Source organism: Xenopus laevis, chromosome 5L (genome assembly GCF_017654675.1).
Source record: "Xenopus laevis strain J_2021 chromosome 5L, Xenopus_laevis_v10.1, whole genome shotgun sequence".
Classification (NCBI taxonomy): domain Eukaryota; kingdom Metazoa; phylum Chordata; class Amphibia; order Anura; family Pipidae; genus Xenopus; species Xenopus laevis.
In genome coordinates this window covers 1029513-1046219 of record NC_054379.1, presented here as the reverse complement: position 1 = coordinate 1046219, position 16707 = coordinate 1029513, and the positions used below count along the sequence as shown (strand labels likewise).

Genomic DNA, 16707 nt, shown 5'->3' with positions numbered 1-16707 from the left:
CCCATAGGTCATATGGGAAAATAAATTCCCTGAGGATCACCTCAGGGAAATCCTCTATCCTGATTCCCTCTCCGCTGGGATCCCTACACTACAGGCAATATGTCCTGGGAGAGATACCTCCAAACTGCCACTCCTATTTTGGAGCTCAGAACTTCTCTTCTCCAGCTCAACCCTCACTCCTAGAGTTTACTATTACAGGAGCTACACCTGCCACCATCTAATGCCTCATTCACAAGCCCTGTACCTCGACTTAAAGGGTTTGTTCACCTTTAAATGAACAGGATATTCTGAGACAATTTGCAACTGGTTTTTATTTTTTATTATTTGAGGTCTAAATCCCCCTTGTAACCATGCACTGATTTGAATAAGAGACTGGAATATGAATAGGTGCGGACTGAATATAAAAATGAGGAATAAAAAGTAGCAATGAGTAGCAAAAGTTGTTTATAATTGGCCCTTCTATAACATAAAAGTTAACTGGGCTCAGGCCCAAAGCAGGCACCCACCCTGTTGCTAAGGTGGAAGGCAAAGAGGAAGTGTCACTCCTTTCCCAGCACTGTACCAAAGTGAGGCAGGAAGTGGTCACTCTACCTGCTAGCCAATAGCATTCATATGGAGATGAACTTACATACAGACATTCCCTTCTGCCCAGCAACTAAGGGAACTGAACCTGTAGGGATTTAAAGCCATAGGGGCTATTAACCTTATGGGTCCTAAGTCCAAATGTGCTCCAGGGTCCCCTCAGCGCTCCTCACCAATTGCACCTAAAGAATTAGGTGTGGATGTCACTCGTACCCGACTACCAGAGAGACTTCTAAAATATTTGCACAATTGCGTCCATTTTGACAAATTGGATGTGGTTGCGCCAGATTCAGTGCAATTGTGTCAGATTCAATGCCCTTATTATGAAATGATACATGAATTCTTGGGGAAAAACAATTATGTCTGAAATTTGACTTTGCTTAATGTAAGTGGATGTTCCCTAGAGTGTAAAGTGAGAATAATAGCAGGTTAGTAAAGAACCTTGGGGTCCCCGCCTCCCCCAAAAAGAAAAGCTGGTGCATTAGAGACATTGAAGAATCAGTTAGTCAGAAAAGAAGTGGCTTGTGTTTGATCCAATGCATGGGCACTGCAGTTCTAGCATATACTGTAGCAGGACAGACTTTGCAGCAGCTGCATTTTCTGCCGACACAATAAAGCCCCACTCTGCGGCCGGGTGGAGTGTCAGGAAATCTGCGAGGCCTTTCTCAGCATTACCTTTTATCCACCGTGTGGATGTGACAAGCAGCCATTCTTACATTGTTTCCATGGAGATTAGTGATGTCACACTGGAGCCGCATCTGATTGTTTTCTACCCAGTAAGCAAATAAAATTCAAGCATCGTGAATCCTCCCCAATTCTCTTGCCATTCATAATGTTCAGTAATTGTTCCAGGAATTATTTTCCACATTCTGGGATTCACTTTTGTCATGTTCTCTGCCCATGTGTCACTGTTTTATTATGGAAATGATGATTTCCTTGTTGTTATTGAGATGTAGATGTGACTAATTTATCTTCTTTGCTGTAAGGTTGAAGCTCAATTGCTCGGGCCATGGAACTGGTGGAGGAACCTTAGGCTGGAGCTTTGCTGCCCAATTATTATTATATGTAGTGGGACGATTATTTCTCATATAGCATGTTCATTGAATTAAAATTATTATATCATACATTGAAGTTTATGAAATCTTTAATCAGACTGGGGGATCCATGATGGCCCTGGGCTAGGGATAGAAAAAGAATAGGAAATGTCAAATTCAGATGATTCTAGAAAATTTGTGTATAGTTGTGTGAAGCAGACTGATGTTATACATTTTCAAACAATCTGGAAATCTGGCTCAATATACTGCATTATGGTTGGTATTTTACTTTACGGACTATGAGCAGACATTATTTCAGTGAATTCCCCAACCACTTAAGGTGGCCATACAACCAGAGATACGCTCATTTGGCAATTTCGCTAAACGATTGGATCTCTACCCCATATGTCCACATTGAGATGGGCAATATCGGACTTATCTGATATCATAATGCTGCCAATACGGACTGTCAGATCGTGGGACTGCATCGACGAATCTTACCCAATAGACATCTGTCGGACTTTTGGATATTGATTGGGGAAGCTCGTCGGAAGGCCCCACACATGGGCCAATAAGCAGCGACTGGGTCTGTCGGCAGCTTTTATCAGCCCATGTATAGTCAGCTTAACTCTTCACTTCATTGTCTTCTTCAAAGCTTTTCACTTGTAGCAGATGAACGTTAGAAACTGGGGAGAAAATATGGAGGATTCATTGTTATACCACATGCAGCAGCATTATCTGTTGTTGTGTTAGAGTGTAAGCTGCTTGCCCAGGCTTCTTGTATTCCTTGTACATCACACAGTATTTAATCAAGAATAGGGGAATTGATTGGCCAATAAGATGATGATCCAGGCAGAGTTTTGTGCTGGATTCCCTAGAGAATCTTCCCCCCTGAGCCATTCTCAAAACAATTAAATATACAAATAATATATGTATTTATATAGGCTTATAGTGGAAATGTGCTGTTGAGGCTGAGGATCACTAGGACTTGGCTCCACCAGGAAATCCTCTGCTTCTCTCATTGCTCAGTGTGACCCGGGCCAGACAATAATTGTTTGATGTGACTCTGTATGGGATACAAAATACAACTCAGATGCAAATCATTCTGTACTATAGACATTCAGTGACAGCAGTGAACACTCGTTAGCTATAATATTCATAATAAGATATTATCCATCATATAGTTCTGTGCCGAGATCCGGAGACAGCTTTTGTGAATGAATAGACTCAGGAACTCACACACACAATACAAAGGCAACACCTGAGGCTGTTCATTCACTAAGTGCTTTGAATGGATTGTGTCATCTCATGAAAATACAGGTACAGTTCTGATTATATTAGCATTGGGCACTGACACTCTGAATGTGACTGACGAGCTTGTGCTTGAGGCACTTGTTTATTTATCTATCATCTAATGATCTATCTTTATATCTATCTATCTACTATCTATCTATCTATCTATTATCTATTATCTATCTATCTGTCTGTCTGTCTGTCTGTCTGTCTGTCTGTGTCTATCTATCTATCTATCTATCTATCTATCTATCTATCTATCTATCTATCTATCTATCTATCTATTATCTATCATCTATCCATTATCTATCTATCTATCTATCTATCTATCTATCTATCTATCTATCTATCTATCTATCTATCTATCTATCTATCTATCTATCTATCTATCTATTATCTCTCTCTCTCTCTCTCTCTCTCTCTCTCTCTCTCTCTCTCTCTCTATCTATCTATTCATTATCTCTCTCTATCATATAATTATGTGTCTGTAGTTGTACGTTTGTTCTCTCTGTGTCTGTGTAAAACCGGTGCATGTTGTGATGTATTTTTAGTTAGTGAGTATATATGGCTCTTATTAACGTGTAATATTCAGTTATAGTTTCATGATAATGACAGTGGATTAGTCTCTATAATAATTAGAGAGGGACAGGCCAGTGTGGGCATGAATCTCAGTTGCAGCTTATTATTGATTATTATTGATCTGTGTTTCATTGTGGGTCCTGAATGTGCAGCGTTTTGTGGTGTTTTCTCTCTGCTGATCACAGGGTTAAATGCTCAGAGGGTTTTGTTTGGGTTTGGTCGACAATCGGGATCAATGTCTTTTTACAGTTACAATTTGCTAATAAATTGAAGGAACACATGTCATGCGTTTGTATCGTTTCACTGCTACTTTGAAATCAATATGGCGGTGGAAAGGCATTTATTGTGAGTGTAGATGATAGGAGAGTGCTTTGTACAGGGGCCTGTGTATAGAGAGGAACGGGGGAAAACGTATGACAGTAAAAAAACTCATACAAATTTCTGTATATTTATGTCATATACTTTGTATTCTTTATAGAACTGAAATAAATGTAGGAGAGATGGGATGAAGGATTTGTCAGTATAAAGACTCACATACAATGGTGGGACAGTGATGCAGCTCAGCAGCTCTTCTATGATACGGGAATTACAGTAACCCTATGACAGATAACACCCCACATGAGAAAACACAGCTCCCCATTTATCTCCTCAAATCTTACTGCAATTCTGATACATAGATTCCTTTATTTGTCACATATAAAGTTATACAAGTACAATCTGATCATTTTCTAAATAACAATATACGCGCACATAAAAATAGTGCAATAATACAATAAACAATGACAAGTGCAATGTATTAAACAATACATGCTAAATTTATAATAAATAAAATGTAGTACAGGTATGGGACCTGTTATCCAGAATGCTCAGGACCTGAATTTTTCCAGGATAACAGGTCTTTCTGTAATTTGGATCTTCATACCTTAAGTCTACTAGAAAATCATATAAACATGAAATAAAGCCAATAGGTTGGTTTTGCCTCCAATAAGGATTAATTATATCTTAGTTGGGATCAAGTACAAGCGACTGTTTTATTATTACAGGTATGGGACCTGTTATCCAGAATGCTCAGGACCTGGATTTTTCCAGGATAACAGGTCTTTCTGTAATTTGGATCTTCATACCTTAAGTCTACTAGAAAATTATATAAACATGAAATAAAGCCAATAGACTGGTTTTGCCCCCAATAAGGATTAATTATATCTTAGTTGGGATCAAGTACAAGCGACTGTTTTATTATTACAGGTATGGGACCTGTTATCCAGAATGCTCAGGACCTGAATTTTTCCAGGATAACAGGTCTTTCTGTAATTTGGATCTTCATACCTTAAGTCTACTAGAAAATCATATAAACATGAAATAAACCCAATAGGCTGGTTTTGCCTCCAATAAGGATTAATTATATCTTAGTTGGGATCAAGTACAAGCGACTGTTTTATTATTACAGGTATGGGACCTGTTATCCAGAATGCTCAGGACCTGGATTTTTCCAGGATAACAGGTCTTTCTGTAATTTGGATCTTCATACCTTAAGTCTACTAGAAAATCATATAAACATGAAATAAAGCCAATAGACTGGTTTTGCCCCCAATAAGGATTAATTATATCTTAGTTGGGATCAAGTAAAAGCTACAGTTTTATTTTTATACATAAAAGCGAAATCATTTTTAATAATTTGGATAGTTTGGATAAAAGTAAGTCTAAAGGAGACGGCCTTTCCGTAATTCAGAGCTTTCTGGATAATGGGTTTCTGGATAACGGCTCCCATTCCTGTAAATCAAACAGTTAATTACAAGGATGAGTTCTATCCTTAATAATTCTGAATGATGTGTCAGCCCGGTGGGCCCTGACCCCCCCCCCCAGTCCGACCCTGATAGTGATGGTAAAGTGAATCCAGTGCAACGCTCTGCCACGCGTATCACCCACTGTAAATCATTACAACATTGTACCCCACAATTCCCAAACCATGAGATGATATTCTATGGCAGAACACTCTCCACAGCACCAGTATAGAAAGCCTTTTAAATTCCTGCTGGAACTCCACTTTTCTTAAATAATAGAGCCTCTGCCTGACCTTCTTAGACTGGGCTCGAATATATTCAGACCATGTCAGGTTCTCAGAAATGTGGACCCCTAGATATTTAAAACTACTTACCCTCTCTACTTAAGCTCCACCAATAGTAAGTTTGGAGTAACACCTCTTCTGTTTCCGACTAAAGTCCACCAACAACGCCTTAGTTTTGCTGATATTTAAATAAAGAGAATTCTCTTGACACCATGAGACTAGATTCTCCACTTTATAAGCTGACTCATCATTATTGGAGATAAAGCCCAGCACTGCAATGTCATGAGCAAATGTTATGTTGGAATCAGAGTTGTATATGGCCACACAATCATGGGTATAGAGAGTATAGAGAAAAAGCATGCATTGTTGAGGAGCACGTGTATTTATTAAGATTAGCATTAGAAACACAACTTCCAACTCTCACAACCTGTGATTTTCCCATTAAAAAACTAAAAACCCGCAACACAACTGACTATTTAGTCCCAGATCTATCAACCTAGTGAACAATCTATATGGAACTGACTATAATCAATAAATAGTAGCCTCATATAATAAAAGAGACATTTACTATTATTGTATAGGGAGTGGGGGACACAGGGCTGGACCAGGGACTAAGAGGACTTTGGGTGGAAGAAGTGGTTCATGAAAAATGAAAGAGCGGTGGGTAATACAGAAATGCCTTTGGGCCCCATTGTAATATATGTCAGCAGGGACTAATTTCACCCCGAGGGTTCCTGGAGGCCAGTGTCCTGTGGCTCCCCCTCCCTCCTACAGCATTGTGCATGCGCATTCTTTTCGTATCAGAGCTTTGCGCTCCAGAACCACGCTAACTACCAGTGTGGATGGGCCCCATACTGCCTCTTAATTTATACCTCCCTAGGCCCAGGCCTTCGTGGCCTCACAACAAATCCAGGCCTTTATCTATGTTCCTCCATTACCCCATAACCCACTCACCTCTCTATGTTCCTCTATAAACCCACAGCCCACTCACCTCTCTATGTTCCTCTATAAACCCACAGCCCACTCACCTCTCTATGTTCCTCTATAAACCCACAGCCCACTCACCTCTCTATGTTCCTCTATACACCCACAGCCCACTCACCTCTCTATGTTCCTCTATACACCCACAGCCCACTCACCTCTCTATGTTCCTCTATACACCCACAAACCACTCACCTCTCTTTGTTCCTCCATAAACCCACAGCCCACTCACCTCTCTATGTTCCTCTATACACCCACAACCCACTCACTGGATGATAATACAGCCATGGTCCTATAAGACTATACAGCTCATTCAGCAACTGCATTATTTCTTTTACTTCTCTATGACCAATATGTTATTGGCCCTGCTCACTTTTGTTAATGTTAAAATGTTTGAGCCTTTCCTTTTTCGTTGCATTGTTGTAGATATGGGTGGATTATTTCCCCTTTGGCTGTTTCTGATACCCTCTGATAGTTGCATTTTTGCTACTTTTTCATATTCCTTTAACAAGTTCTCAGTTTTCTTGCTGCTTTTGTTGAGGGGCCTGTGTCCCAGTTTATTCTTTCAGGTTTCCGGTAACAAGACTTGAGCTGCAGTCTCACCTTTCTACTTTCCCTTCTCTTCTTTATTTTAAGAAACATCACAAATAATACAGTATATTGTGGCTGCTATTGCCTAAGCACTTCCGTATGTGGCCGGTCTCATATTATGTTGGCTGATATTGAGTCCAACACAGTATTATCTTTTGTCATCAGTACTTAGTGGTTAGGAAATGGTGCCCTGCCCCAACGAGTACAGACAAGAGCCTGTCCCTTGATCCGACTCACATACTAGGGGTATATTTTCTTTGTATGGAAGGCAATATATATTCACTGGAGCATCTTACAAAGTTTGAAGTGATGGATTCTAAGCCTGAAAAGCAATATATAGTAACATATGTAATAAAGAAGCTGTAAAAATGAGTCATTAAGAGAGACGAACCCCCTGCTGAATATCACATTACGTGGCTTGACCGGTTTCTTAGAAAAGGGAGCTTTGTAATTGTTGTCGATTATCTTGAAGATCTCCCCATTGGTGACCTTTTAAGTAGGTGAATTTGTGATCATGAGAGTATTGTTTAGGCTGTAATTTAAATCTTATGTAAATCCAAGGAAATTTACGCCAAGTGTTTGAGCACCGCTAGTTATTAAATTACACCTTTTCCAACCCTGAGCAAATCATGAAACTGGGGAAATGCCAGACATGAGTTTGAGCGAAGGGAGGGGATTTACAGTAAATGAAAACTATAATAATATTCAATTTGCTGCATGTGTAATATTGGTATTTAGCAGTCGGCAAACAGCACAGCTCTCAGTCTGTCGGATATAATTCAGGGAAACAGGAGTAGGACTTGAGCAAAGGATCTGCTTCAGAGGAGACCAAGTCATGGCATTACCAGCTCACATGTTCTCTGTGGGGGAAATATACTCTGCTTAACATTTATCTCTCAGAAGAGCAATTCACACGACTTGTGTCTGGGAAGAATATCTCATCCCTGATTTGGCTCTCATATTAATAAAAGCAAAGGAAAGAGATGTTGAGGGAACTCAGCTTGTATTCACACCTCATTGGGTGTTAAAGGAGAAGCCATACAAATGAAACCTTACTGAGACCTTATTGGCCAAGCTTATGCGCACAGATCCCTCCTTTTATCTGCATTGCCACACCCATTATCCACATTTCCCACACCCCTTTAACTAATAGCAAATTTGTTAGATGTAGGTAGGGGTGCTACACCAGGATTGTTCCTCTTCTAAAACGCCTGTCCTGGTTCCTGACAGTGGATATCAGCTGAAAAAAATGAGAAATCATTTGTGACTAATCACCTGCAAATTCTTTACCACCGGCAATAATGTAAATCGCTGGAGGGAAAACATATGCCTCACTTCGTTTTTCCTAAATTGCCTGAAGTGTCCTCACGTGGCAGGAGATTAGTCGTCCGTGGTAGAGAAGATTTACTGGGGGCAAATAATCTTCTAGTGTGCCATCAGCTTTTCTGTTTTACAGAGAAGATTTCATGTGCTCTAATGGCAGAGACACACGGTCAGATTCGGGAGATTAGTCGCCCGACGTAAAATCTCCTTTTCTTCGGGGTGACTAATCTCCCCAAACTGGCTTCCCGCTGGCTAGAATGCAAATCTCAGATGAGATGGCACTCGGAGCGCTTCGTTTTCCAAAGTCACCCGAAGTTGCCTCACAAGCCGGCGGGAGGCATTTCGGGGATATTAGTCGTCACAAAGAAGAGGAGATTTGTCGCCGGGCGACTAATCTCCCCGAATCTGTCCGTGTGTCTCTGCCCTTAATTCCCTTTCTCTACTGGAAGTGTGGTTACTACTAAGTGTGGTTTGGTCCATTTTCAGTTCAAATAATCTGATGAATCTGATAAAAATCACAATGTGGTGAAAGCACAAGTTGATTTGTTAGAATAGTTCTCAGTTGTGCTCTTCTTAAAACTGTGTTCTATAATTGTACCGGATTGTAGTGGGGTGAGCGGGGAGGTTTAATCTACAAGTAAAAGATCTAAAAACATCTTGTTCATGGATCATAATGTCACTAATGTGTTCTTCTTCCCTTTTGATAAAATCTCTCAGATCGACTATGCACCTTATATGTCAGAATTGGTCTTGTAGGGTCTGACCTGATACTCTTGCCCCACTCTCACAAGAGTAAAGTTGGCCATAGATGCAAAGATCTGATCGCATGAATCGAGGATTCGTACGGTTTTCAGACCTTGTGTGGAGAGTCCCGACAATTTCCGTCCGGCGGAGATTGGTTGTTTGGTAGATTGGACAGGTTAAAAGATTTCTGTCGGCTGTGGATAATATCTCTGCGTGTATTGCTGATCTGACAATATCAGTGACTGTCACCAGCTTTGGTCAGACATAACTTTCATACGATTACTGTCAGGGGCAGAACATCGGCTCATCTCTTCTTTTACTACTTTATTTCATCTGATGGTTAGTGGCAGGTCTGGAGATGGGGAAGTCTGATCGTACGTTGATTTGCACGATCGGATCTTTGTGTCTGTGGCCAGTTTAAGGTATAGATAGTGTCAGATGGTATAGATGTTTATATACAGAAGTCCCACATTTAATGGGTTTATTGGGATTCTCTTAGGCTCAGTACCACTTGGTACTCTGGTAGGCTAATCTAACCCTAAAGACTTGACCTTCTCCTTCTCTTCTACATCTCAGACCATTCAACACATCCCTATTGGAACTGGTTCCTCATATACAACTGTTTCCCAATCTATGGGCTACCCAGATTCCCTTTCATCTAATAGCCACTTCTTCATGGAGACTAACACATGAGTGATGCAAGTTTCTCCAAGTCCTTGGGTTTATCTTTAAAAGGCAGGGAAATATAAAGCAGGAATTATTGCCCAACAAGAAGAATTATTTGCTGAATATTTGCATGGATTCTGTACATCTTCCCATGCAGCAGCATGTTATATAGAAAGCAAGAGAAAACACTGTATAGCCACTCTGTGATTCTGTTTATTAGGAATCCCTCCCCCTGGGCAAACAATGTGGCAGCTCCCATTTGAACAGATGCAATTGTATAGAAAATGTATTCCTGGAGAATGCATTGAGTAAGCTATGTCTTTATACCTTTCATTCTATTTATAAGAGGTAATAAAGGGTGAAGGGTGTTTTCCTACAGGTTGTATTTTCCCAGCTCATGGTGTCTCGCTATGTCTAATCCACAAATCTCTGCTCGGCGGTCTCTCATCTTGTTCAGGAATTGGAAGACAACAGAGAGATTTTACGCTTTCAGTTCCAGGTTTAACCTCTTTGGAGAACGAGCTCCCAGCCAGAAGGCAATTAGTTTTTTGTTTCAGTCAAGGAAGATGAACACACCATAGATGGCCATGGAGAAGAGATATATATATATATTTCCTTCCCAATTACCCCGGCGTTATGTAAAAGTCCGTATTTTTGTGAATGTTGTATAATCAGATGAAAGAACAACATTCCTTTGTGCCTGCTGGAAGGTTTCACATTTTTTCAGCTGTTCTTTAAACAATGAGGATAATTCATTAAAGATTTGCTTCCCGGCACAAAATTCCTCCGACATATTTGACTCTTTCCCATTCAATGGCAATTCATTGGTGCCCTGTAGAGATCTATAGCCCTGGCTGCGCTGATTGTGGGATTTCGTCACTCCCTCTCTCTCTTCCATCTTCATCCACAATCCGATCTTCCCCACATCTTCTGTGTGTGTGTGGTACCATTGTACATCACTATTATTATTATTATTATTATTATACCCTATTTATAAACATATTCCACAACGCTGTACAATATAAGGGTGTATACACTGAACATTCATATTTACATACAATAACAACCAATACCTGATACAAGAGGAAAGGGGTGGCCTGGCCAGGCAAGCTTACAATCTAAAAGTAGAGCTTATTGTTTACAGTGACATATATTGGGGCCAAAGTTTGTGTCTGCTGCTTGCAGGTAAAACAGTGAAAGTAAATATGTGAATGTTCTGGGTATGACTGTAGATATGAACATGATTAGAAATCATCTCTGATAGAAAGGAAAGGCTTCTGCTGTTCTGCTGGGTGTGAATGTGATTTAAAGTTCTAGCTGAAAGTACATGCTTTTTAGATGTCTTTGGTTGTGTCTTTGTCACAACCTGCAATGGCCCTGGCCGTGCCCCCAGTGGTGTTCCCTTCTTGTTTCTGGGATATTCTGAGATCTATATGAGTATCCAGGGACGGCAAAAAGCCAATCCTGGTACCTTTAAGAGCCGAATTGCCGTTTTTTAAACCGGAAATTCAGCTTTACTATTGCTAGAGATCGCAACTGCGCTCTTCGCAATAGTGTTCCTGCCGGCGAGGGGGGCGGCATTGAAGGAATCGCCTCAGGCGGCGCATTAATTAGAATCGGCGCTGATGAGTATATATATGTGGGCGCATTTCCAGTGACTTTAATGGTGGGAGTTAATAACAAAGCTGCATGAATCTGTATTGGTGGCAAACTAATCCTATTGGGTTTATTTATTGTTTAAATGTTTTTTAGACTCAAGGTATGGAGATCCAGGTTATGGAAACAGGGCTGGATTTACATTGTGGGCACCCCTAGGCCCACTGCTGTTTGTCGCCCTGTCCCTTCCCCTTTATCTGTGCAAATTTTCATCATCTAGACAGGAGCAACGGGGATTGGTGCATGGGAAATTTATATCTCCAGCGCATCCTCAGTGTTTTTGAACCAGTGTGGGTGTGGTTGCGCATCATGCCGCCCCCCCCTTAAAATCCTGCCTCGCTAGGTGGCCTTTCCACATATCCAGGCCTGTATGGATAACCTTAGGCCCCAGCATTGTGGATCAGTTTAAGTTATTCTTTACAAATTGGTATTTGGAATCACAGTTTATCTGTTACATTCCCTCTGCACTGATACCATCCCATAACATTTGGGGGTGACGCATAAACGCCGGCACTGGTGCTGCTTATGGCGATAACTCAAAAAACATTCTGTTATCTGGGATATTCCAGCTCTCCCGACTGTATTATTGACACATATTCACCTTGTATCCTCATAACATTATTGCAGTTTGGGGACCCCTTTGTTAATCGCGATGGTCATTCCATTATTTGTATTATTATTAAATTGCCGAGAGATTGTGCAGTAGAGGAATAACTAATGGAGTAGAATCTCAGCCTAATGAGAAATCTATTCCTAATGTGTCTCTCTGTGTTTGTATGAAATGAATGGATGTGACCATAGGAATGACTATGACTAGTCTACTAATGACTGATCCATTATTAATATGTAATACACTAACCATTCAGCCTCATTCATGAGAACATGTTAATAAGGCCTTTGTCATATAAGAAACTTATTGTCAAAACAGTGTAGAGATTTGTGCCCATGTTTTAGCTAATTATGTAAACATAACGTCTCATCCAATCAGAGCTCTGTATTCCATCCAGCCTTCTATTAGTTTCCAGTCTTCCAGCTCCATTTACTACAATTCTCCTGTATAAGTTTCCCAAGTCATTGGCAGTGACACAATGATAATTAAGATGCATTCATGAAAGTAGAGTTCTCGGTGAGACTGGTCTCCAATGCATTTGTCCATCTTCCCACGTAAACTCATTTAGGCGGCAGCAGCACTGACTGTCACGTAGGCTTTGTGTTGATTTGTGAGAAGGGCCACGCCTGGGAGCCGACTAGTGCTGGATTAGACAAATAATAGGGGATTAAACATGCTAAATATTGAGGTTTTCCCTGCTCTGGTGTAACAACGTTTGCTTTACACCTGCGCTGCTCTTTCCTCTGTGGCCACAAGTGATATAATCTGCTTTCTTATTATTTTCCCTTTTGGTTATGGTGAGACTCTATAGTGTAAATTTGAAAACGGGCCGCAATTGCCCCCTGGGCCTGACTGTGGACATGCCTGTACTAAGTATTCAACTGTCTATGGGACATGTTGTGTGTTTAATAAAATTGATAAAGTGGATTTGAGATCAGAAAGAGTGGGGCTGTTTTTTTGGCTGAAAGTGGTTATTGGGCAGTACTAGACCTGTTATCCAGAATGCTGGGGAACTGGGGGTTTCCAGATAACGGGTCTTTCCATAATTTGGATCTCATACCTTAAGTCTACTAGAAAATCATATAAACATGAAATAAAGCCAATAGGCTGGTTTTGCCTCCAATAAGGATTAATTATATCTTAGTTGGGATCAAGTACAAGTTACTGTTTTTATTACAGAAAAAAGGGGTATTATTTGCTTAAAATCAAGCCTTTGGGAGATGGCCTTCCCTTAATTCAGGGCTTTCTGTATAATGGGTTTCTGGATAACAGATCATATATCTGTAGAATAATATTAGAGAAAGTCAATCTTCTGGGTATCTAGTACAGGTCAATCTAAAAACAACTGGACTTGCTGGGATGGATTTCTGTGTAATGTTTGAGCTCACCCCCATTATGTTCCAGCTCTGCCCAAACTTTTTATATAAACCCAGAAAAGTGAAGGATCCATGACGTTGACAATGGCCAAATGCAACATAAGGTTCTGAACCGGCATCAGGCAACGCTTGCGCTAACCAATAAGTTGACCAATAAAAGTGAACTGCCAGCTGGTTGCTATGGGATACAGGATAAAGGACATGGTTTCTGCATAATGTAAAATTTAGCAAATTCTCCTAATTGACTTCATAGCGTGCCCTAATGCTTTGCCTGTGTTATAATGTGTCAGTTAAATGTGTAATTTAAATAAAACACTTTACAATGTCTCGCAGGATTTCCCAAAGGAAACATGGCCAAGGTGTATGAATTTAATTGGCAGAAGGCTGTTCCTTCCTTCATGCAGGACGGGGCTGTGTTTGACCGATATGAAGAGGTAACTCATTGAACCCACGTTTGTCATTTTCATCAGCAGATAAAAGTCATTCTTCACATTTATATCTCTGATAATAATAATAACAACAACAATAATAACATTAGAAATAATAATAATAATAATAATAAAAATAGCAATAATAATAATAATAATAATAATAATAATAATAATAACAATAATAACAACAACAACAACAACAATAATAATAATAATAATAATGCTAAAAATAGCAATCATAAATAACAGTAATAATAATAATAACAATAATAATAATAATAATAATAATAATAATAACAATAATAATGCTAGAATGTGATTGTGGCCAGGCTGTGCTGCAGGTGCAGAGCAGGTAATAGGATTCCGGATCTTCTATTCCTACTCCAGGCGTGAGACTGATATGACTTTTCTGCTTTAATGTGATAAACTTCACACAATTCTATCCCATTAGCTGAGCTACAAATAAATCATGCAATTGCCTATGGAATTTGTAATCTGCAAATGGTGCCTTTACTAACCCCCAGTCCTGTCAGTTATACAGATGTAACTAATCTGCTCCGCTGTCCACACAAAGCAGCTGTCACTAAGGTGGAACGCCTGGTTATTTTTAAAGGGGAAGTAAAGCCTTAAAAAGAAAAAAAGGCTAGAAATGCAGGTTTTTCTCTGGTGGAAGTGAAGTCACATCTTTCATAGGAGCTGAAGCCACAAAACTGATTATTACTTCTGATGCAGAATTAAAAGACTTTGATTTCTATTATAATTCCCAGTCTGGATCTTGACCCCAGGGTCTTATATCAAGTGTTGTCATTCCAAGGCCACGCCAGCCCTAGACCCAAAACCATGGTGAAGATAATCATATCTAATTTATAAGACTAACCCTAATCATATGGCAATATAATTCAGAACTTCACTGAGTAGAGCCACGGGGTCTTCTTTTTGCATTGTTACACCCCGTTGTGCCCCCAATGTTGAAATGTTTGTGGCTGAATAATGCAGAAAACAGAACCATTATTGAGGCTTTGGATAGAAAAACAATACGATTCTGTTTCCGCCAGTTCTCTGAGCACCAGGCCCTTTTGCATTTTGCACTTTTACTTGGCAGACTTTTCTAAACAAATATTCTTTATTAAAATATCTCAAAGTAATGGCAGAGGGGCATTTTGAAACATTTGTGACTGTTTAATGGACTGATTAAAATTACTTGTGACGGGGGAAATAATGAGAAAAAGCGTGAGCAAAGGAAAAGCAGATCCACCCAGTAATTGCATTTGGGGAATAATCTAGTCCTTAAGGATATTAGAATTGCTGACAAGTTTTATGCCCATAAAAAGACAAGAGGCCACTGGTTGGCACAGTTTGGGGGGTCTATGTTCTCTTTCATTCAGGGCAATATCTGTAGAGACTTTGGGGCTGATTCATTAAGGGTCGAATATCGAGGGTTAATTAACCCTTGATATTCGACTAGGAATTGAAATCCTGCGACTTCGAATATCGAAGTCGAAGGATTTAGCGCAAATTCTGCGTTCGTACGATCGAAGGATTATTCCTTCGATCGAACGATTAAATCCTTCGAATCGACCGATTCGAAGGATTTTAATCCAACGATCGAAGGAATATCCTTCGATCGAAAAAACTTAGGAAAGCCTATGGGGACCTTCCCCATAGGCTAACATTGACTTCGGTAGCTTTTAGCTGCCGAACTAGGGGGTCGAAGTTTTTTTTAAAGAGACAGTACTTCGACTATCGAATGGTCGAACGATTTTTAGTTCGAATCCTTCGATTCGAAGTCGTAGTCGTAGTGGAAGCTCGAAGTAGCCCATTCGATGGTCGAAGTAGCCCAAAAAATACTAATAAATAAAGTTTTTTTACTTCGAATCCTTCACTCGAATTTAGTGAATCGCCCCCTTTGTGTTTTCTCCTGTGGACACTGTGCCTTCCTCCCACACCCTAATTATAATCAGAATATATTGTAACCTTCACTGGGGCAGAACTGGGCCGGACCAAGATATCACTGGGTCGGGCAGGATCTGACTTGCCATCTCTGGGTGACATCATAAAGCCCCAAATAAAAGTAGTGACATCATCACTGTTAGATATGAAGTCTGTGTGTTTCTCTTGTCTTTATAAATATTTCTTTTCCTCCCTAACAGGAATCATTTGTGTTTGAACCCAGCTGTCTCTTTAAAGTGGATGAATTTGGTTTCTTTCTGACATGGAAAAGCGAAGGAAAGGTAAGTGCTTATTGGTCCTTAATCCCATACAAGCTACACCCATCGAGCAACCAATGGGATCTTTACTTTCATCTTCTAACTTGTACAGGTATGGGACCTGTTATCCAGAATGCTCGGGACCTGGGGTTCTCAAGATAATGGATCTTTCTGTAATTTGGCTCCTCATATTTTATGTTCACTAAAAATGTATTTAAACATGAAATAAAGCCAATAGGCTGGTTTTGCCTCCAATAAGGATTAATTATATCTTAGTTGGGATCAATTACAAGCTACTGTTTTATTATTACATGTATGGGACCTGTTATCCAGAATTCTTGAGACCTGGAGTTTTCAGGATAACGGATCTTTCCATAATTTGGATCTCCATACCGTTAATTTACTAGAAAATCATATAAACATGAAATAAAGCCAATAGGCTGGTTTTGCCTCCAATAAGGATTAATTATATCTTAGTTGGGATCAAGTACAAGCGACTGTTTTATTATTACAGGTATGGGACCTGTTATCCAGAATGCTTGGGACCTGGGGTTTTCCAGATAATGGAT

The 16707-nt window shown here is 40.0% G+C and overlaps 1 protein-coding gene across 4 annotated transcripts in view; it reads left to right on the top strand.

Moving 5' to 3' along the window:
* Positions 1-16707, top strand: part of plcb4.L (phospholipase C beta 4 L homeolog) — a 119234-nt gene that overhangs the window by 36880 nt on the left and 65647 nt on the right. For all 4 annotated transcript variants that reach the window (XM_018262489.2, XM_041562429.1, XM_041562428.1 and 1 more), the window contains exons 3-4: positions 13834-13934; positions 16082-16162. In XM_018262489.2, coding sequence (XP_018117978.1) covers positions 13851-13934; positions 16082-16162 — 165 coding nt within the window. In that variant the 5' untranslated portion in view covers positions 13834-13850. The remainder of the gene's footprint in view (positions 1-13833; positions 13935-16081; positions 16163-16707) is intronic.